This window comes from Arachis duranensis, chromosome 7, assembly GCF_000817695.3.
Source record: "Arachis duranensis cultivar V14167 chromosome 7, aradu.V14167.gnm2.J7QH, whole genome shotgun sequence".
NCBI lineage: Eukaryota > Viridiplantae > Streptophyta > Magnoliopsida > Fabales > Fabaceae > Arachis > Arachis duranensis.
In genome coordinates this window covers 76,462,266-76,484,552 of record NC_029778.3, presented here as the reverse complement: position 1 = coordinate 76,484,552, position 22,287 = coordinate 76,462,266, and the positions used below count along the sequence as shown (strand labels likewise).

The 22,287-nt window shown below is 35.7% G+C and overlaps 2 protein-coding genes across 2 annotated transcripts; one reads left to right on the top strand and one right to left on the bottom strand.

The window, feature by feature from the left end:
- The first annotated feature begins 10,306 nt into the window (after window positions 1-10,306).
- LOC107459932 (uncharacterized) lies at window positions 10,307-18,536 on the top strand. The gene is made up of 8 exons (XM_016078245.3): window positions 10,307-10,558; window positions 10,643-10,753; window positions 10,850-10,926; window positions 16,294-16,384; window positions 16,504-16,575; window positions 17,313-17,894; window positions 18,114-18,158; window positions 18,263-18,536. The coding sequence occupies exons 1-8, from the start codon at window positions 10,307-10,309 to the stop codon at window positions 18,320-18,322; spliced, it is 1,290 nt and encodes a 429-aa protein (XP_015933731.2). The 3' UTR covers window positions 18,323-18,536.
- Window positions 18,537-20,358: 1,822 nt separating this feature from the next.
- On the bottom strand, window positions 20,359-22,277 carry LOC107459788 (mitochondrial protein pet191 homolog). The gene is made up of 4 exons (XM_016078054.3): window positions 22,218-22,277; window positions 22,017-22,121; window positions 21,822-21,926; window positions 20,359-20,675 (listed from the first exon to the last, which is right to left on the bottom strand). The coding sequence occupies exons 2-4, from the start codon at window positions 22,083-22,085 to the stop codon at window positions 20,634-20,636; spliced, it is 216 nt and encodes a 71-aa protein (XP_015933540.1). The 5' UTR covers window positions 22,086-22,121; window positions 22,218-22,277; the 3' UTR covers window positions 20,359-20,633.
- Window positions 22,278-22,287: the final 10 nt, after the last annotated feature.

Below are 22,287 nucleotides of genomic sequence, written 5' to 3'. Positions count from 1 at the left end.
ACCAGATTCAACACAAAGAGAGAGAAAATAATCAAGGAGATTCTCAATGTCAAAATAATAAAACCCCTTGCCCGAGTAGGAAGCTACCAGGACCAACGATTCATAGACACAACCAAAAATTGCGCCTTCCATCAGAAGTACGGACACACAACGGACAAATGCATAATCACCGCGTCAACGAACCTCAGAAGAAAAGGATGATAGTAGATGGTCCAACCCTAACCCACCAAAGGGGGTCATAAACTGCATATCCGGAGGATTCGCCAGGGGAGGCGAGACAAATGCGGCACACAAACAAAGTTACCGAGCAATGATGGCAATCGAAGGAACAATACCTCAAGGGAGCAAGGACACAACAGACCTCAAAATTACCTTCAGTTAGGCCGACATATCATTGCTTGGACCAGACCTAGACGATCTAGTGGTGATTTCCATCCAAACAGGTGAATTATTGGTAAAAAAAAGTCATCTTGGACCCAGGTAGTAGTGCAGACGTCCTCTTTTACTCTACCTTCCCAAAAATGAAATTATCTGAAAAAGCCATACAAGCTTCATCTGGAAAACTGGTAGGGTTCTTCGGAGAAAGGGTCCCAATAAAAGGCTACATATGGCTAAAAATGACAATAGGGGACACCCCATTATCACGGACCATGGATGTCCAGTACCTTATAGTTGACTGCCCCAGTCCTTATAATATTATTCTCGGAAAACCTGCCCCAGTCATTATGTGTTAAGTTTCAGGCACAGGACATCGAGATAGCGACAATCCACTCGGACCGCCAACAAGCTAGGCAATGTTACAATGCAAGTCTAAAAGGAGCGAACACAAGGGGAAAACATCAACAAGAGGTCAAGGCTATCCACAGCACAAATGAAGTATTGTCCCTAGCAGAACTCGATTCCCAGGAGGATTTCCAGGACAGACCTCAGCCAGCAGACAAACTCCAAAAAGTCACTCTAACCTCAAAACCAGAACAATTCACTTACATCGGCCGAGCTCTTAAAGGACAGGAGCAACTAAAACTTATAAAGGTTCTACAAGACAACGCCGATTTGTTCGCCTGGACCCCAGCAGACATGCCAGAGATGGACCTAAACATCATTTGCCACAAACTCGCCATTGACAGAGCGATCCGACCTGTAGCCCAAAAGAAAAGAAACCTCGGAGCAGAAAAGGAAAACGCAGCCCTGGAAGAGACTAGAAAGCTCTTCAATGCATACTTCATTAAAGAAATTCGCTTCACCACGTGGCTCTCGAATGTGGTAATGGTAAGGAAAAACTCAGGTAAGTGGCGCATGTGCGTCGACTTTACAAACCTTAACAAGGCATGTCCGAAAGATGCCTATCCGCTGCCTTGTATTGACAAACTGGTAGATAATACTTCAGGATTCAAAAGCTTAAGCTTCATGGATGCATACTCTAGTTACAACCAGATTCTTATGCATCCAGAAGACCAAAGCAAAACATCTTTTATAACTGATCATGGGAATTTTTGTTATAGAGTAATGCCATTTGGCCTAAAGAATGCAGGTGCAACCTATCAGTGACTAATGGACAAGGTATTCCATCAACAAATAGGTCAGAATATGGAAATCTACGTGGATGACATGGTGGCCAAGACTCCGCCAGAAAGATCGCACTGTGACAACCTCGAAGAAATATTCAAACAGATTCGAACATATAATATGAGACTCAATCCAGAGAAATGTGCTTTTGGGGTACAAGGAGGAAAGTTCCTCAGCTTTATGCTGACTTCACGAGGAATCAAACCAAACCCTGAAAAATGTGAGGCAATACTCAACATGGCGAGCCCAAAAACAATAAAAGAAGACAACAGCTAGCAGGAATAGTGGCCGCTCTGTCACGATTTCTGCCTGCAGTATCAAACCGATCATATCACTTTTTCCAGACGATCTCCAAAAACAAAAAGTTCAAGTGGACAAAAGAATGTGAGACGGCATTTGACGAACTTAAATCCATCCTGTCCTCGCCACCAGTACTACAAAGTCCAAAAATCGGTAAACCTTTGTATTTATATTTATCTGTGTCCAATTATTCTGTAAGCTCGGTTCTTGTTACTGAAGCAGGAAAAGCCCAACAACCAGTATAATTTGTTAGTAGAGTTATGCAACCAACAGAAAGAAGATATCCCAGAATAGAACAACTGGCCTTGGCACTAGTAACAACAGTAAGGAGGCTAAGATACTATTTCCAAAGCCACACAATAATCGTAAGGACGAACCAACCACTAAGGCAAATACTAACAAAACCAGAATTGGCAGGACGGATGACCAAGTGGTCCATTAAACTTTTTGAGTTCGATATTCAATTTCAATAAAGACTGGCTCTGAAATCACATATCCTGGCAGACTTCGTTTCCGAACTTACATCTGACGAGCATAATCACGAGCAGACTTGGGAGTTGCATGTAGATGGAGCATCAAGCCGAGAAGGGAGCAGAGCTGGGATAGTACTAAAGGAAGGAGAAATAGTAATGGCCAAACAATCCCTTCAATTCGACTTCTTAGCAAGCAATAATCAAGCCGAATATGAGGTGCTCATAGCAGGTCTCAAACTCGCCCTCAGCTTCCAAGTGCCAAGCCTGATAGTACATTGTGACTCCCTCTTAGTGTTCCAACAAATCAAAGGAGAATTTCAGGTAAAAGATCGTCTATTAGAGCAGTATTGTCTCAAAGCAAAGGATCTTATCTCAAAGTTTGATAAATTTATCATAACACATGTGCATAGAGAGAAGAATACTAGAGCGGATATATTGTCTAAACTTGTCGCTACTAGAGCAAGTAGACACACATCGGCACTATCACAACTTACACTAGAAAAACCTAGCATCGAATCATTGTGCATAATGAACATCACTCATACAAATGACTAGAGAATACGTTTTCTTGAGTATATTAAATCAGGAATTATCCCCAGAAACGAGACTAATCCTCAAAGCTTTAGGCGAAAAGTAAGTTTTTTTACAACTATGGCAGGAGAACTATACAGACGTAGTTTCTCACGCCCATTACTAAAATGCCTCGGAAAAAAAATAAGCCAATGAAGTCATGAACGAGATCCACGAGGGTGTATGTGGCAACCACATAGGAAGACGAGCTCTGGCGGCCAAGATTATCCAAACAGGATATTACTGGCCAACAATGCAAAGAGATTGCATAGTAAAGGTCAAAACATGCGATAATTGTCAAAGATATGCCGCCATTTCAATGAAGCCCGCTGAGGTATTGCACAATATGGAGGTAAGCTAGCCTCTCTATAGATGGGGGCTCGATATCCTCGACCCATTCCCAATAGCGCCAGGGCAAGTAAAATTTCTCTTAGTTTCAATTGATTATTTCTCAAAATGGATAGAAACACAACCACTAGCAAGAATAACAGCCGAAAAGGTACGTTCTTTCATATAGAAAAATATCATATGTAGATTCGGAATACCTAAAGAGATAATATCGGATAATGGTAGGCAATTTATAGATAACAAACTTACATCGTTCTTGAAAAACTTTAACATACAACATCATTTTAGCTCGGTTGAGCACCCACAGACAAATGGACAGGCCAAAGCTGCTAACCGAATAATCTTGCAAGCAATGAGAAAAAAGCTCATTGGGGCAAAAGGTGAATGGGCAGACTTGATCTCAGAAATACTGTGGAGCTATAACACGACAAAACAAACTACTACTGGCGAGACCCCATTCAAATTAGTCTACGGAACAGAGGCACTAATACCGATCAAGGTAGGCATCCCTACCTTAAGGGCCAAACTATACAATCAAAACCACAATATTAGTACAAGAAAGGCCGAGTTAGACCTCGTGGAAGAGGATAGAGACGTCACAGCTATCAAACAAATAGCGATGAAGCAACTAGTAGAACGAAGACACAATAAAAAAGTAGTACCCAGAACATTCAATGAAGGGGACCTGGTCCTCAGAAGAACAGAGGAAGCAAGACGATCTCCATCGCATGGTAAACTCGCCGCGAATTGGGAAGGGCCATTTTAGATCGCAAAAGTGCTCGAAATGGGGGCTTACCAACTACAAACACTAAAAGGCGACTCACTATCAGGAAATTGGAATATCTCTTCATTAAAGTTGTATAGATCATAACCTGTACAATCCGCGGATGAAGGTACTCTTTTTCCCCCCTTAGAGGTTTTTTTTCCCAAATACGGGTTTTACCTAAGGAGGATTTTAATGAGGCCAGACGCCCAATATATCAAATTATGTACGGACATATAAATAACCGATCTATTCCTTACTTTTTCTCTTCTCCTATTCTACTTTCAAATGCAAAAACATTAACCAAAGCATGAATAGCTATATATATTATCAAAATACTAAATTGTCAAATTGATCCAACCTTGGTCAGCACAAACAGGAGTTAATCCAATCCAAAAAGACAACAAAAACATTTCCATCCTCTCCTCTTCCAATTCATGAACCCTGGAGGTCAGCTGTCCCTTAGTCTTATCATTCTCTTTCACCTCTGCCTGAAGGAGCCGGACTTGATCCCGAAGGCAAACGACCTCCTCTTCAAATTCTTTCATTTTTGCCGTAACATTTACAATGATGTCGTCCTTCTCCTTTGACGATTTCTCTAATTCAGAAACCCTCTCCACGACCACTTGTTGTTCGGCCCCGAGAAGTTCAGTAGTGCGACCTACGCACCTCAAACGAGAAGCGACAATCTGCATCAAAAGACAAGCACAAATTAACAAACATAAACAGTAATATTGACAAAGACACAAAAAATACACAAATATATATGGTTGACCTAAATGAACTTTCCCATCTCTTCCAAGCCAATCCGATGATTCATCATCATATCTCCAGGGTACTGAGAAACCATGTCAGACAGTTCGGCAAAAGTAAACTGACCACTCCACAACGAATGCGAACTTGTGCTAGGGATGAAGCCATGGAGCCTCTTCTACCTCTCAAAAGCATATCTATTGCCACCAAAAAAATCCTTATCACCCTCTAAAATAACCTCAAGAGACTTCTCAATGTCATCTCTCTTCCTCTTGAAAGATGACGCCGGTTGGGCAACAGATTGAACGACATCTCCCCCACCCTCCTTCATGGTCCCAGAGCCACCCACACTTTTCTCTTTCTTCTTTTTGAGAAATGACTAAAATCAAGAAGGATCAAGAAGAGAAACTCGCACACCTACAAACAGAAAGAAAAAAAATCAAGAAAATGAAAACATGACGGCAAAAACAACAGCCAAGCATTACCTATGTAAGCTTTCAAACCCTCACTGTCTCCAGAATCATGAAAACGAAGAACTTCGGAAATAGATAAACACTCCCCATCAGCAAAACTCTCTATAAAAAAGTATAAGAAATAGTCTTCCTCCTCGTTCTGCTCAGTAGTCTCGAGAATTTGGATCGGCTCCGAGCACCAAAAAAAGGGAAACCTTTCTATAAGTTCGTCATCCAGATAGAAGGGATATTTGGTCTCTACCAACCGCAGTTTAACAAACATAGATTTAAAGTTTTTGAAAGAAGATTTATATAACATGAAAAAGGAACGCCCGGAAAAACTACTCAAACATACCCACAACCCTTTTTGAACCCCTTTTGATTGAAACAGTGAGAAAAATACAGACAGAGAACAGGAAAAAGAAAGAAACTCCATCAAACACTGAAAAGCATGAAGAAATACCCAAGAGTTTGGATGCAACTGCGAGAGCGCGCAGTTGAGTTGAGTCAAAATGTCACACTCAAAGTCAGAAAAAGGAAATCTCACACGCAGTTCAGTGAGACAAGGGGTATAAATATAAAAATACTGCTAATCCCCTCTCCTCTCACAAACCCTATCCTTACCAGAACAGTGAAGAAGCTCAACAACCACACCCGAGCCATCTTTCACAAGCTTCAAACCCTTGAGTTCACACACTGACTCGACGCCCACATACGACGAGTAACGGGTCCTCACATCATCATGTACCCAATGGTACGGGTTATCCTTTTTCACTTCAATTACTTTCTGCTTTTCTTTCTCCTTCACTTTTGCCATTACAAAAAACAAAAACAAAAAATCTGTAGAGAAGAAAACTAACCTTTAGAAGTCATGCTGGGGTCAATTGGAAAGAGGAATTTGAAAGAGAAGAATGTCAATCCCAAAGTAGCAACAACAACTATTACTACAAGCCCACTAACTTAGTGGGTAACGCAAGTAATAACCGCTCAAGGCATCGAAACCCCAAACACTGAGGAAGCACATTAATCATAACACATTCCACGAGGTAAAAAGTCCCTTAACTTTCAGTCTCTCCCATATCCCTTTCTTCTTTTTCATTTTCAAACACCAAAAATGCATCTCATGGAAAGCCCAAGATCGCAAAGAGACGCGATACATCACAAAACTAATCAAATCCATATGTGTGAGAAAAACACAAACGAAAGCCGACCATTCAAAAGCTTGCCTGTTGCTTTTGAACAAAGCCAGACAAGCTTGAGGGCTATGACGTGTACCCTATAAACTCGGAAATAAGATCAATATCAAAATTGACCATATGAAATGGAGATAATAGTGCAGGAGAATTCAACCACAACTTGAATACATCTCCAAAATGAGTCAAACGTCATCTCTAATCCGTTATCAATAACAAACGGCACTCACCATCCAACCAAAAAGATCGGAACGAACAAAGAGAAGATAACACTTCACTCGTCTATATAAACAAACTAAATACCTTAGAAGAAACAGGTCACACACCACTTTTTGTTTATCCTTTAAATTCTCCTTTTAAGATTTGATTTAGTTATCCAAATACTAATAAAAGTCGTTTGGCTAGAGAGGAACGGACATCTTTTTAACAACGAGTGTAGAAAAAATATTTTAAAAATATTTAACCAATTATAAAGATTGAAGTAGTTTGAATTTTTTTTGTTATTAATGATAATGTCAAAGATGACACTAGAAATAATTTTTTATTTTTATGTAATGTTTAAAGTTTTGATTTTTTTTTATTTTCTATAATATCTTCAACTCGATAGATCAAGAACTAATTTATACTGAACTCCATCTAAGAATTTAATTTTTTTTTTTGCCGTTGAGCTTCGTTATTCAAAAAAATAAAAAAAAGGTCGTCAACGCATGCTCACGATGTCCACTCTAAACCAATAATGTGGAAGATGGGCTCGAGTTAATTCTAAAAGTCCAGGTAGGAGTCAGCTTTGTTCCATTTCTCAATTGACCAAGAATTGCTCTTATTATATTAAGCGTTAATAATTATTATATATATTATATAAAAGGGTTGAATAAATTACAACGTATATATAATTTAATTATCAAGAGGACGATGTCAGTGCTGTGCTGTAGAAGATTAGTTGATGGAAAATAAACTGACCTTTGAGTTGGAAAAGGAATCAAGTGCTGTGCTGTACAATGAGAAAGACGATATAATGGCAATTTTTCAGACACAGAATGAAGAAATAACATAGAGGAGAAAATTGGCGAAACAAAAGGCGAAGATGAGACGGTGCAGACTCAAAATAAAAAATAGGTGTGTACTAATAGTTCTAAATGACTTTCAGTTTTTGGAATGTTAGAGGGTTATGGGGTGACGGAAAAATGAGAATGGTTAAGGATTTAAAAAATAAACATAAATTGAGTATGGTAGGTTTGATTGAGACTAAAAGACAGATTGTGACGAGACTTGACGTTGGAAAGCTGTGGGGTATGATGGGACTGGATGGGAATATGTAGGGTCAGATGGTGCATCCAGTGGCCTCTTGATGATTTGGGATAAAATATTTTTTAAAATGAACAACTGCTATAAGGGGGAAAGGTGGTTATGCGTGGAAGGTGTCTTACTAAAAAATAATTTCAGCTGTGCTTTTTTCTTGGTCTATGGTGCACATAGTAGAGAAGAGAAGAGTCATGTGTGAGAAGAGTTGAGTTACATTACTGGGCTGTGTCAGGTCCCTTGCTGTTTCATGGGGGACTTTAATGAGATAGTGAATGTGAAGGTACGGAAAGGCACTGCTAGTCTACCTCTGTCTGCTGAAGAATTCAAGATTTGGATTCAAGACATGCACTTAGTGGATCTGCCGCTTACAGATCGCAAGTTTATGTGGTTCCGAGGCCTCTCTTGCAGTCATATTGATAGAGATATGGTTAGTATAGAATGGCTAGAGGCGTTTCCTGAGACTTGTTTGAGAGGCGGTCCTAGGGACCTGTCAGATCACTGTCCTATTATTGTGGAAGATAAAATGATGTGGAGTGGTCCTAGGCCTTTTCAGAGTCTTGATTCGTGGTTTAACCACGAAGGCTTTCTTAGTATGGTTAAGGAGGAATGGAGAAGTCTAGGGGAGATGCAGTTCACAGATAAATTGAAGGCGTTAACGGGTCCTTTGGAAAGGTGGCATAAGGCCAACTTTAGTGAGATGGACCAGAAGATATTGAAGTTGGAGGAAGAGATAAAAAAAGGTTTATGATTTGGTAAGTAATAGAGTGTATGATGGAACTATTGAGGCTAGAAGGAAGGCGTTGGTTACTTGCTGTGAGAAGTGGTACGCAAGGAAAGAAATCCATTGGAAGCAAATGTCTTGGTCTCGGCAAGCAAATGAAATGGACAGGAACACAAGGTACTTCCACAATATAGCGTTGGCAAGAAGGAGGAATAATTGGATTGATGCCTTGATAGTGAATGGCAGACTGGTAAGGAACCAAGCTAGAATAAAAATAGCTATTAGAGACTTTTATAAGGATTTGTATTACCAAGAAGGCTCTCCTTTGTTGGGGTTCAGAGATGGTCTGGTGGAAAGGATTGATGAGGAAGAATCTATGACTTTAGAGGTAATGCTATCGGCTGAGATAATTAGAGAGGCAGTGTGGGATTGTAAGTCATCAAGGGCGCCAAGCTGTGATGGGTACAACATGAATTTTATTAAGAAGTGCTGGGATGAGATTGGGGTTGAATTCACGACAGCTATGATAGGATTCTTTCAAATATCGAGGTTACCGACAGGCTCCAATATTACATGGGTTGCGTTGGCTCCTAAGTTTCTTGGTGCGAAGGAGATTAAAGACCTCAGACCTATTAGTATGGTTGGCTGTGTATACAAGGTTATTTCGAAGGTTTTAGTTAGGAGGATGCGAGAAGTGATGCTAGGGTTGGTAGGAGAGACTCAGAGTGCTTTTGTGAAGGGCAATGATGGGGCCCTCACAGCGTGTGAAATAGTGCACTGGCTTAAAAGAAAGAAAAAAGAGGCAGCCATTATCAAGTTAGATTTCCAAAAAGCATATGACAGAGTCAAGTGGAGCTTTATTGATATTGTGCTACAAAAGATGGGGTTTGGACACACGTGGCGGGCGTGGGTTATGAAGTGTGTGACCACAGCTTCTATGTCGGTCTTAATTAATGGCTCGCCGTCAAAACCTGTTAAAATGCAAAGGGGCTCGAGGCAAGGTGACCCGCTATCTCCATTCTTGTTTGTGCTGGTTGTGGATGTTCTGCATCGAATGGTTGGTGAGGCAGTCAGGAACAGACATATTTCTCCTTTGGTAGTTGGGCGAGATCGAGTGGAGCTATCACACCTCCAGTTTGCTGATGATACTATTTTGTTTGCCCACCAGAATAGGAGACTATGAAGAATTACAAGCGGTTGCTGCGATGGTTTGAGTTGATGTCAAGGCTCAGTATCAACTTCGAAAAGTCCAGTTTGATTCCTATCAATTGTGAAGAGTAGTGGATACAAAGTATGTGTAGGCTGTGGGGTTGTAAGGAAGATACTCTCCTTGTTAAATACCTTAGAGTCCCCTTAGGAGTTACTCCGAGGCTGGTTAAGACCTGGAAGCCTATCATCGATAAGGTGGAAGAGAAACTAAACCTTTGGAAAGTCAAGGTGCTAAGCAAAGCGGGAAAGTTGGTGCTCATCAAATCAGTCTTGAACAGCTTACCAGTGTATTATTTGAGCTTATATAAGATGCCGCAGGCAGTTGCTAAGAAGTTAATTTCTTTACAAAGAAGATTTCTATGGAGTAAGGAGGATGGGAGGAATGGTATGGCTTTGGTGAGATGGGAGGTGGTGCAGGCCCCTAAGAAGCTAGGAGGGTTGGGGATTGGAGATGCAATGATTAGAAACACTGCACTGTTGTTTAAGTGGTGGTGGCGCTTTGCTAAGAAAGAGTGCCCGTTGTGGAAGAAGGTGGTCTGCTCTTCTAATGACTTAAGGCCGAATGAGTTACTGTCCACTCAAGTTTCTCCTTCAAGAGGAGGCCATGGAAGGATATCTGCCATTTACAAATTAAGGAGCAACATATAAGGGATAAGATGATTACAGGCCTGGCTATGGAGCTTAGTGATAGACGACGGACTCGGTTTTGGGAGGATGTTTGGTTACAATGTGGTTTCTTGAAAGATAGGTTTCCCAGGCTCTTCTCTGTTTCAAACCAATGTGGTTTGACTGTAGGGGATTGTGGGTTTTGGGATGGGTTAGAGTGGGTTTGGAACTTCCAATGGAGACGAGAGCTTTTTCAGTGGGAATTAGACCTCCTAAGTCAGCTACATGAGGCGTTGATACTGGTCAAGTTAGCAAATAATAGGGAGGATAGAGTTGTATGGAAATATGATAGACTTGGTATTTTTTTGACTAACTCCTTTGTGCAGGTGCTACAAGAAGGAATGCTGCCAGAAGATGTAACCAGTTACAGTTTCACGAAGTCCATCTGGAATGACTTTGTTCCATCAAGAGTGGAGTTATTTGCTTGGTTTGTCCTGGTAGGCAGGGTGAACACTAAGGAACGGCTTAGTCGGTTCGGGATTATTAGCCAGGATGATAAGAGTTGTGTTTTATGTTCTAAGGATGTTGAGCAGGTCCACCACTTGTTCCTTGGCTATGATTTTGCTTGGCAGGTGTGGAGTGCATGGTTATCTATGTTTGGTCGGCCCTGGTCTGTTCTGGGGTCGATGAAAGACCATTCCTAAGTTAGACAGATGAGCTGTGTAGAAAAGAGGATCGAAAGCAGCGTACGAGGTGCTTCTGTGCAATCATTTGGCACATTTGGTTGGAAAGGAATAGGAGAATTTTCCAGAACCAAAGCAGAGGCGTAGAAGACATCATCCACATGACCATGCTTAGCTGTGACGAGTGGAGAGGTGCCCAGTCCTAGTGTTGTTGATGGCTATGCCGGAGATGACATGCGGAATTCCTTTCTTTAGTTCTTAATACTTTTTTTGGGTGTTGCTTGTCTAGATGTGATATTTGATACTATATGCTCCACCTTAGTGTGTTGAACTCCTTTGTTTTAAAAAAAAATTATCAATCGTCAATCAATAATAATATTATCAATTGTTTTTTTTTTCAAGTCACCAAAAAAATTTGATAATCAATCAATAATAATATTATATTTATTTAATTTTATTATTTAAATTTAGTTTATTATAATTTTATATATTTATTTAATTATTACTAAATTAAATAGTTCAATCAATAACTAATCAATTATATCATTGACCTAATAGTTTTAAAGGTTTTAAGTGAATTGAGAAAAGAGATTAAATCAAAAAACTATTTTTAATATTTATAAACAAATTGTGCAGAACTTCTGATTTTAAGAGATTATTTATAATTTTATCTCGTCCAGTTATATCCTGGTTCGACTACGATTTGTAATGTGATTTATGTTCAGTTTCTACTACGATAATGATAGAATTTTTACTATAATTAATATAGATTACAAACACTAATTCTAAGAGACTCACATTTCTGTAAACTACCTAAACTATCTCAAACTTAGTAACTCATCTAGGTGTTAATCCAACCTAGTTAAGGAGAATCAAGTACACTCTAACTCAACACACTTTCAAAATCAAAACACTCAATTAAAGGTTAAATGACTTTTGTATGCACTACTCTCTATGCCTTTTGTATCTCTCAAATTAAACTTGAATCTAGACAAAAAAAAGTATAAACACACTCAAATAACAAGGAAATAAAATGTTTGTATAATTTGCAATATGGTAAAAAATAGTTCCTTTTTCCTTGGATAAAATATTCTTTTATAAAACTTGATATATTCTCTTTAATGTTGGAATGATTTTCGTTTTCATCCACTAGCCGTTGCACCATTTATGAATTGATTCTGCTGACATTGAAGTGGAAATACTTTTCTTCTTTATCTTGATAATGTGCAATTACTATCCAAACACTCATGATAATATATTTTTAAGTTTGGCTTGATATCTTCAATGATATTCCTCTTAATGATGCTGGTTTGCACAGTTTCATCTTACTAATTTGATCATCTTTGATTGATTCTTATATTGTTCATTGTAATGGTTAGTTATAATAGACAATAATTAATGGGTTATGCTACACATCTAAGCATTTTTCTATCCAAATTTTATTCAAGTAGGTCCAACACCAACAAAAATCACTCTCATTAAAAGAGCGTCATTACACACGCTTTATCTTCTTATCCTCTCCCGTGCTTCTTCTTCTTCTTCTTCTTTCAAATACACGCATACGTCATCTTCTTCTTCTTTCAAATTTACGTATACCTCCTCCTCCTCCTCCTCCTCCTCTTTTTTCGTCGTGCACGCATATTCTTCTTTTATTTCTCCTCCTCCTCCTCCTTCTCCTTTTTCGTTATCATCATCACCAATAGCACAAATATTATTTTTTCAATTGAATTGAATGGATATAGGTGTTCTGAATCTGAATTGAATTGAATTGATAACCTCTAAATTATAAAAAAAGGTGTTTCGAATTTGATTTTATATAGTGGATTATGTTTCGTTCAGTTAGTACTATACAATTGTTTCACCATGAGTACATGTTCGGTTCATTATGCAGAAAGCTGTTTGAATTCAATTTTATATAATGGATTATGCTTCGTTCACTCAGTACTATACAATTATTTCACCATGAGTACGTGTTAGGTTCATTATGCAGAAAGTTGTTTGAATTTGATTTTATATAATAGATTATATTTTATTCACTTAGTACTATACAATTATTTCACCATGAGTACTGTGTTCGGTTCATTATGCAGAAGACTGTTTGAATTTGATTTTATATAATGGATTATGTTTCGTTCACTCAATACTATACAATTGTTTCACCATGAGTACATGTTCGGTTTATTATGCAGAAAGCCGTTCGAATTTGAATTTATATAATGGATAATGTTCCATTCATTACAATTATTTCACCATAATAACATGTTCGGTTCATTTATATTCTACACAATTCAAAATTTTTCTCTTCATCTTCTACTGCTTTTTCACCAGGGAAAAAAGGAGGAAAAGACAAAAAAGACAGCAACAACAACAACAAAAGAATGGCGATAAGAAGAAAATACGTGAAGAAGAAGAAATGCGAAAAAAAGGAAGAGAATGAGGAGGAGGATGAGGAGGAATGCAAAGAAGAAGGCGAAGAAAAAGATGCTCCGTGTTAAACGAGCGTGAGAAGAAGAAGAAGAAGAAGAAGAAGAAGAAGAAGAAGAAGAAGAAGAAGAAGAAGAAGAAGAAGCGTGAGGAAAGAAGAAAAAACGGGAAAAGTGCGTGACCTAAAATTACTTGGATGAGCTTGGATGCCAAAATTACTTGATGTGGAGAATATCTCATAATTAATTATATTTATCATCATAAGGTATCAAATCAAATATTGACTCAACAATCTCCCCTTTAATAATAAATATGATTAAACTTTTAAACTAAAGAGTGAGTAGAGCGACTTTCCTGAATTTTAGCAAGTTTCTCTTCTTTATGAACATCCTCCAACTAAGAGTGAGATCATCATAGAACTGTTGTATCTGAGTCTGTACTAAAATTGCATACATATAACAACATAAAACTAGACAAAGGATGGTGCATATGATAGCAAGATATTAGAACAAAACTAGATTTTTCTTTTGTATATGTTCACGTATTAAGTGATATTTCACTTCAATATATTTAGTATATGAGTGCAAAATTGGATTTTTAAAAATGTTAATGGCACTCATATTATCGTACATAAGAAAAATATTTTTAGTCTTAATTTTATAATCAATTAGTTGAATTTTCAAGTATAGAACCTGAAAACAACAGAGGGACGCTACTATATACTCTGCCTAGACCGTTGAAAGGACAATTATAGCTTACTTCTTGTTACACCATATATTGAGGGATTTACCTATGAAGCAGCAAATTTCACTTGTGCTTCTCCTATTCATTCTACACCGGCAAAATCAACATCACTAAAAGTAATAGAATTAAAAAAATCAGTTTTAAGATACCATAAACCATAATTCGTTGTCCTATAAATGTCGTATCGGATGTTTTTTTTTAACTGTAACAAGTGTGATTCCTTTGATTGTGACTGAAATCTTGAACAGAAATCCATATTTTAAATAATGCCAGGTTTTGATGAGGTTAAGTACATCAAAGACTCAATCATTCTTCTATACCGTGTCTCATCCACATTTTTGTCATTGTTGTCCTTCTTCATCTTTATGTTTGGAGAATTAAACCTCAAAGTGATCTATGAAGTTGCACTCGAGCTTTAAAGTTGTCCTTGAAATTAATAGTTACTCAATTTTATCCTTGAACTTGTACTCCGAGACTAATACTAGTCCCTAAGACGTTTTTCGTTCATCGAAACACATCAAATTGTTTAACAATAAGTATGTTACTAAATGATATTCCTTAATTATTTCAGACCAAATAAAAAAAATAGTATCATCAACAAAGTGGGCATATGCATGCATATAATCACTTTTCCACCGTGTCTTAAGGAAATGAAGGAAGAATATACAATTAATCAAATACTAAAAAATCAATAAAATACTGTCAAATAAAAAAGGGACTAAGTCAAGCTAAAGGCTTTATAGTTTAAGAAAGTAGAGGAAGTCAATAGCCTAAGCGTATAATGTGTATAATGGAGGTTTAGAAAGTATCAGAGATATGACCATTAGTGTTACATTGTTCTATCAGATTACGCTTTTGGAATGAGTGATTTCATGACATAGTATTAGAGTTCTAGATCCAAAAGGTTAAAAATTCGATCCTTGGTGAATCCCAAAATCAGCTTAACCTTTTTGGATTAGTAGTTTTATGACATAAGATGTTTATTATACATGGGTATCCAAATGATTATTCTGGATAATATGGGTGATATTCATTTTATTCATAGACCAAAGATTTAGTCAATTATACATATTATACGCTTAGGTCATTGGCTCCCTAACAGTACTCTTATAGTTTATACCCTTCTTCATTTTCATTCAAGAGCTAAGTTTTGGTCTTTCATATTATATGAATTCTTCATTCATGGAGTAACTTCTCCTTTTGCGTTGTAACTTTGAAAAAGAACATTGAATGTAATTCATGAACCACGTAATAAAAGATGACAGCAGAAAATATTTCTAACTAAAATTTAATTGTAGATCTAGGATCATGAATCAGCAAACTATTAACGACAATTAATAACACAAACTTAGAAAACACATTGAAGAAGAAGAAAAAAAAAACATACAAAAATGAAAAACTTAGCTCAAACAGCATACATAATTAGTCATAAATATTGTAAATTGATAAGAAAATAAGAATGAAATGTTAGAAATCGATAACATTGATAATGTTACTAAATTTCAATTGCATGTCTATTAACAGTATCATGAGCCAAATGCAATAAATAAAAGATTTGGATTAAATATGATTTTAATCTTTATAGTTTTGATTGAAAATTAAAAGTGTTCCTAATTTTTTTATTTTTTTGTTTGCCTTCATAATTATTTTGTTTGTTGAATTTTGTCTAAAATAGCCTCTACGATTTTGAATGCCAACTCATTCTTAAGTGGGGGTGGTTTGAAAATACTAGTTTATATTAATTACCACTAGATTAATTCAATTTGGTTGGGGTGTTTTTTTGTTTTTCACACTATTCTCCAACCCAAACGATTAATGACTAAGCGGAACCAACTTGTTTAAACGGACGAGTGAGGTAACTACTAGATCAATTCAATTTGGACTAATCCATCACGGATTTGAGCTCTATTTAAGGGTCTGCTGCTGCCGAATGAGTTATTGCATGCATAATGCGTAGTTCGAATCCCGACACTTAAGCGAAGAGTGAGCTGACCACTTGACCAATTCAAGTTGGTTTTCTAAAAAAGATGTTATTAGTATGCAATTTATTATTGGGCTTCTTCTTATGACCATGTAAAAAATGTATATAACCTGATGGAAAACAAAAAAGCCCAAAGTTTTTTTGAATTCTTTCTGCCCTAAAATTCGTATTTTCAACTTTCGTTCTTACCATTACTTCTACTTAGTTCACACTTCACACAGTTTAGAGACCCAACACTGCTTTTACTACTCTTTTTGCAATTTCTGGGGATCAACATGAACCAAATTAAGCCGCAGGTAAAAGCTCTCTTCCTTTTTCCTTTTCTAATTTCAAAACCAGATTTTTCATTTCCTCAAGTTCTTTGTTTCGTTTGTGTAAATGAATTTGGTTTGCTGTGTTTTTTGATCATTTTAAGGACAATGCTGCTGCTGCAGCAAAAGCCATTACTCCATTTCAATCTGATGAGCATGAGTCTCCTGCTACTGAGGTTAATCTTCTCTTTTTTGTATCCGTTTAGACAAAAAGAAAATCACAAATCAGAAGCTAAACCTAATAATGTAAATTGGGTCCAAAATAATGTTTTGCCATTTTAATGTTGGCTCTGTTCTATGGTGCTCTATTTTCAAATTATATAAATGCTGAATAGAAAGCTTGACCTAAAGTTTCATTTTTCAATGTGTGTGTTTTTGTCTTTTTGGTTTTGCTGTCATTGTTATTTATTATGATGTATGAGGATTAATGTGTTTTAAGCTGTTTTTGTGTCACAGGTTATTTTTATGTAAACATAAGATGTTTTCCTTTTCTAATTCTCAGATCTGTTTATAGGCTAGTAGATAGATAATTAAGTGCATGTGTCCTTTTGATTGATCTTCTGTAAAATCGTTTCTACTTTCCTCAAGTTATAAATTGATGATGCTGTGGATTGATACTCTTCTTTGAAGAGATCACATAAATGGCATGGTAGTTATGACCATATGCTATGTTTTTTGCTAGAATCGCAGCAATAATTAAGCTAAATACAGCAAACTTTGCTTGCCATGGATATTAACCTCCTTAGTTAATTGATCAAAATACAAACTAAACTGCAGATTAAAATTTTGAAAGAGGGAATTGGTACTCCTTTTGTGACTAGGCTTTGTACTTTCTTTGATTTTTACTAATTTTATATGTTAACAATTCCCTTGCATGTTTGCATCCTGATTTACTAATGAAACTTAAATGCAGGTTTCTCATGAATCTCCGGTTTCTGGTGCTGGATGGGTTTGCAAAATCCCCTCAGAAGACTCAGGATGGCGTTCATTCAACACCAAATCATCTTCTCAGACTCATTTGCTTTCAGCAGAAGAAAAATCAACCATAGCAGCACTAGATTTGCAGCTCAAGGCAGTGAAAGCTTGCAAAGCATTTTTAGTTGGCAATACTAATTCGGACTCTGATGAAGATGACATCATCGATGATGAGGATGAAGATGATGATGAGGATGAGTCGATAGATGGTGATGACAATGACGACGAGGGTGATGAATCTGCAGAGTACAAGTTTTTTGAAAAGGTGTTTAAAGAAGATGGTGAATTAAGAAGATATTACGAGAACAACCACAAAGAAGGGCACTTTTATTGTTTGGTTTGTGGGGCTGTATGGAAGAAAGTATGGAAGAGGTTTAAGGATTGCAATCAACTACTTCAACATTCAACTACTGTATTAAGGACAAAAAGGATGCGAGCTCACAGGGCTTATGCTCAGGTTGTCTGTAAAGTTATTGGTTGGGACATTGATCAGTTGCCTGTAAATTCCAGGAAGATTTTGGTGAGTAATCTTGATTGATGCATACATCACACGTCTTTATGTTTTTCTGATACATATACCTGTCTTGATGCTAACCGAGAGAATCAAGCTGGAGATTTTATCTAAATTTGAATTGCAAAGCTCAAACTCATAAAATCGTAAAACTTGATTTGTAGTCTACGAGTTAACTTGAGAATTTAATAACCTTGATGCTAATTAACTGAGTTATTCTTTTATCAGGTTGAATCCAAAAAGTCTGGAGGGGATGGCATGGATGATTCAAATGTAGGTGTCCATATGCTAGATACTTGTATATCCTATGTTAATTTGGTTTAAGATTATGGTTACTTAAAATATATGCCGAGTTGTTGACTATGTTGTTTTCACAGGGTGAAACTGGTAATGGTAATGCTGATGAACGTGTTGACGATTTGGTTCATGTTCAGTGAAGTGCAGGAAAAGCGAATAGCAGTTATGATATAGTTTAGACTTTAGATGAAGGCCCTTAATCTTTTATCCCCAACACTAGTAGAGAGGCTGATGATTCTGACTTGAAAGATGTTTATATACTTCTATCTCGTGACCCTTAATTTTGTAAATCCTTCTATTGTGGAGTTTGATCTCTTGGGATAGTGCCTCACTTTGAAGCAGTTTTTATTATCACATTTATGTGTTGTGTTGCTTCCAAAGTTTTCAGCTTCATATATGGCAGTTTAAAGTGATGTATCCAAGAAAAATGGCCAAGAGGAATGCCTTCAAAAAATAGGCAAAGCTTAAATATCATTTAGATTGATAAAATTTTTACTTTTTAAAAGAAATTTATAAATTTTTAAAAAGTAGTTTTTTAAAAATTGTAGTATCTATTTTTGACAAAATAAATTAGTAATTGCCCCCTAATTTTAATTTTTTACATGTAAATTATACGAAATTTTTAGTTTAGCCCCCCTTAAAATTTTATTTTAGTCTTATTTTATTATATTAATATTTTTGGCATTCCTCTAATATTTTAGCTATCTCCATCCCTGTTCATATGTATGACAAAATATATATATATAACAAAACATGAATGATTTTTTTATTTTTTTATCCTTTTAAGCATAGAATCACATGAATACCAAACAAGTAACAACACATAGTATATAAATATATTGATATTGATTGTGTTATTTTTTATTTTTTTTTGTTCATTTAAATTGAAAAAATATTTTTTATTAGTGACTAATTTATTATCTTTTTTTACAGTATAAATTTTATCTAAGAATTGATATTTAATTATTATTAATATATTTTTAAAAATATGCATTTAAATTTTAATTTTATAATTTTATAATTTTATTTAATTATGACCGGGTCAATCAGGTAAATCAGTGACTCACCGGTTGAACCAGTGATCCAGTCGTATGACCAGGTCAATTACCGGTTCGGTTCTGATAACTATGCAAACAAGTGTGCTTGATAAAATAATTTTTAAAATTTAAAATATTATGATAAGACATTAATGTAATAATTAAATTTGGATATTAATTAACGTGTAAAGTTATATTAGATTTTTTAATTTTAATAAGCGCAAACCAACTTTAAAAAATTACAAGTATAAGCACATTAATTTTTTAATTTACCAAATACAAAATGAAGTGTTTATGCTTTTGAAAAGTACACATTTTCGAAAAGATTTACCAAACTAAGCCAGGTTTGCATAAGCTCCAAATAAAAATGGCCAACAACTATTATCATCCGATGTTATGTATTAGTTGTTCATGAAGAATATAGAGGTGATGATGGTTAACGTTACGATGGTTATGATAGTTTTTAATTTTGATAATATCTAAAAAGTGTTGTTAAAATTAAAATAATTTTTTTTATTTTTTCTTTAATCAAAAGTATTTTCAAATAGTAAAAAAAGAAAATATCATCCTAATTTTAATAAAAATTTTTAAATATTCTCAAAGTTGTACAGCTACCATAACCACCATAATGGTAGTTATTATAGCATGCATGAATGAAATGTTTATATTTTAGATGATTGATTCATAAGCCAAATTTAGATAATTTTGTTCGCTAGTCTTCTGTTATTAAGAATTTGAATACTCAAAACCCATCCATCATCCATTGATGAATGATGATAAGTATGTGTTTTATTAATTTATTTTTATTTTATTTTATCAAGTATGTATTAGTCCAAAATCGAATCTTCATGTAAAAGTTTACATGATTTAGTCATGTCTTGACTTTCCCCATCCATTAAGAAAATAGTCCTATGAATAAGTGAAAATCAATACATAACATGATCAAGTGAAATTTTCACATAAAATGATAAAAAAAAAACAATAAGAAACATTTCTCTTTTAAAACTTCAAATTTTATTGGAATCAATCAAAGAATAACAGCGTTTAAAGCTTCAGTCCTCTCCAACCATAATAGCCAACACATGGAGACAGTGTTCATTTCAAGAATCCATGAATAAACACGGGACTTACACAAATCCTTCATGCAACAAAATGGGGTTTGTATTAATGTTCTTTTTCTAGCAAAGCAAAATGTTTTGAGCTTGCAATGCCAACTAATCAAACAATCAAATAGTCTTCTTCCCAATTCTGTGATTCACCATCAACATTAATTATATTGATTTCATCTTTGAGCAAAAAGAAACTGAAAGCAGCATTGTTAATTGAACACAATTTTCATTTTCATCAGAATATGGGAGCAATTGGAACATACAGATATTTAATTCTCATTCTAAGTTAAGATCACCAAAAGCTCTTAATAGCCCTTGTTTCCACGAATCCGAGCTCTCATATCAACCTGATAACAATGAAATGAAGTTAGATGTTTAATTTTAATATCACCCTCAAGCATGCAAATATTAACGAATAATGGAGGATGATACTATACAAATATAAACTTATTCATTATTTTCTTCACCAACTATGTACATTTTACTATTTTACATATCATTTACAAAGGGAGAACGATTCTTGAACGCGCTCTTTTTCGTACATGGAACCAATTCATACTCCCTTCTACCATTGTATGTCGTGTGAGACCCGTTAATTTGGGTCCGACGATGATGGAATGGCGCGAGTCAACTTGGCCTATGTGGGAAATGTACATACAACACAACTTCTTGCAAATGCAAATATAGAAAAGTGCACCAGAATTCAAATACAAACCTAAATATGCTGTTAGTGACTTATTGCCAACCAACACATACAAGTAGATACCATGAAGATCTTAACTAATTAGTTTCTAGAAAGATTGCAGTTTAAGGCTGAAGGGATGCCACATCATATAGACTAAGTATATATACACTTAATTATCAAAACATTTCAACATTGGTTGCAAGTGATCGATATTTTCTTAATTTAGATTATATAATAATGAATAAAGACAACTGGTATTTTAGAGCATTTCAACGAATTTACTTGGCAACATAAATGACAATTGCCAAAACTGTCCTCATGTACTTTTTTTCATCTTTCACTGGTATTGAGATCGATCCTATTGTTAGAAATCTGACTAATCCAGCTCAAAAATAGTGCCGTCTTTTCCACTACTGGTTTTGAAAGTTGAAGCAAAATGGATTAAACACACCCTCCCTTGTTTGTTGGATTGTAGCATGCATTCTCATTAATCATCAAGACTAAATTCCCCTTACCCACCATGCTTTTTAACCGTATATCGGTTATCAAAATCTTGGTACATTCCTTTTGAGATACAATAGTTTGAAAATAAGCAACCAAATAATTCGGTTGAACTCCAATAAGATGATAAGTTGATGTTAGTGTTAAGTTAGCAACAAAAACAACTACACATATAATGAAATACTGAACCTTCATTCAATGCAAGCACAAAACAAAGAATTATATTGTATATGCATTTGAAAATCACATAAAAATGAACCAAGATCAATTCAAAAGACACAAAGAAGAAACCAAGAATAACAAGTACCTGGCCTCTCTTGCAATTGAAATAGGTTTCCCTCAATCCCACACATTCACTTGGTATTGATGGAGTCTTCTCTCCAACACACTCCCTATAAGGTCTCTTCTCAACCTATTCTCCAACACAAACATTGCATAAATGATGAATAAATATATAGAATTTTTGAATTACAACAAAAAAAAAAAAATCATTCAAAAGAACCTTAACACAATCAGATTCACTGAGGCACTTGACCAGCTCCGTGGCCAACCCTTTGCAAGACTTAGACATATTCTTCACACCCTTTTTCTATTTCACCTCTCCTACCTTCAAAAACCCCAAAACCACATCAATTAACATAGACACACTAAAAAATAAATAAAAATTGAATTTTAGTTGCGAACATGAACAAAAAGTTTTCACCTTGAACCACTTAAGGGAACTGACTTTCCTTCATCTAATAATCTTCATTCAAAAATTAAGGGTTCCAGAA

Coding starts and splice junctions, on each gene's coding strand:
- LOC107459932 (XM_016078245.3), top strand. CDS start 10,307: ATGATTACAGGCCTGGCTATGGAGCTTAGTGATAGACGACGGACTCGG. Junction 16,385..16,503: donor TGAACCAAATTAAGCCGCAG/GTAAAAGCTCTC, acceptor GATCATTTTAAG/GACAATGCTGCTGCTGCAGC. Junction 17,895..18,113: donor TAAATTCCAGGAAGATTTTG/GTGAGTAATCTT, acceptor TTCTTTTATCAG/GTTGAATCCAAAAAGTCTGG.
- LOC107459788 (XM_016078054.3), bottom strand. CDS start 22,085: ATGTCTAAGTCTTGCAAAGGGTTGGCCACGGAGCTGGTCAAGTGCCTC. Junction 21,927..22,016: donor GTGAATCTGATTGTGTTAAG/GTTCTTTTGAAT, acceptor GTTGGAGAATAG/GTTGAGAAGAGACCTTATAG. Junction 20,676..21,821: donor TCAATTGCAAGAGAGGCCAG/GTACTTGTTATT, acceptor CATTGTTATCAG/GTTGATATGAGAGCTCGGAT.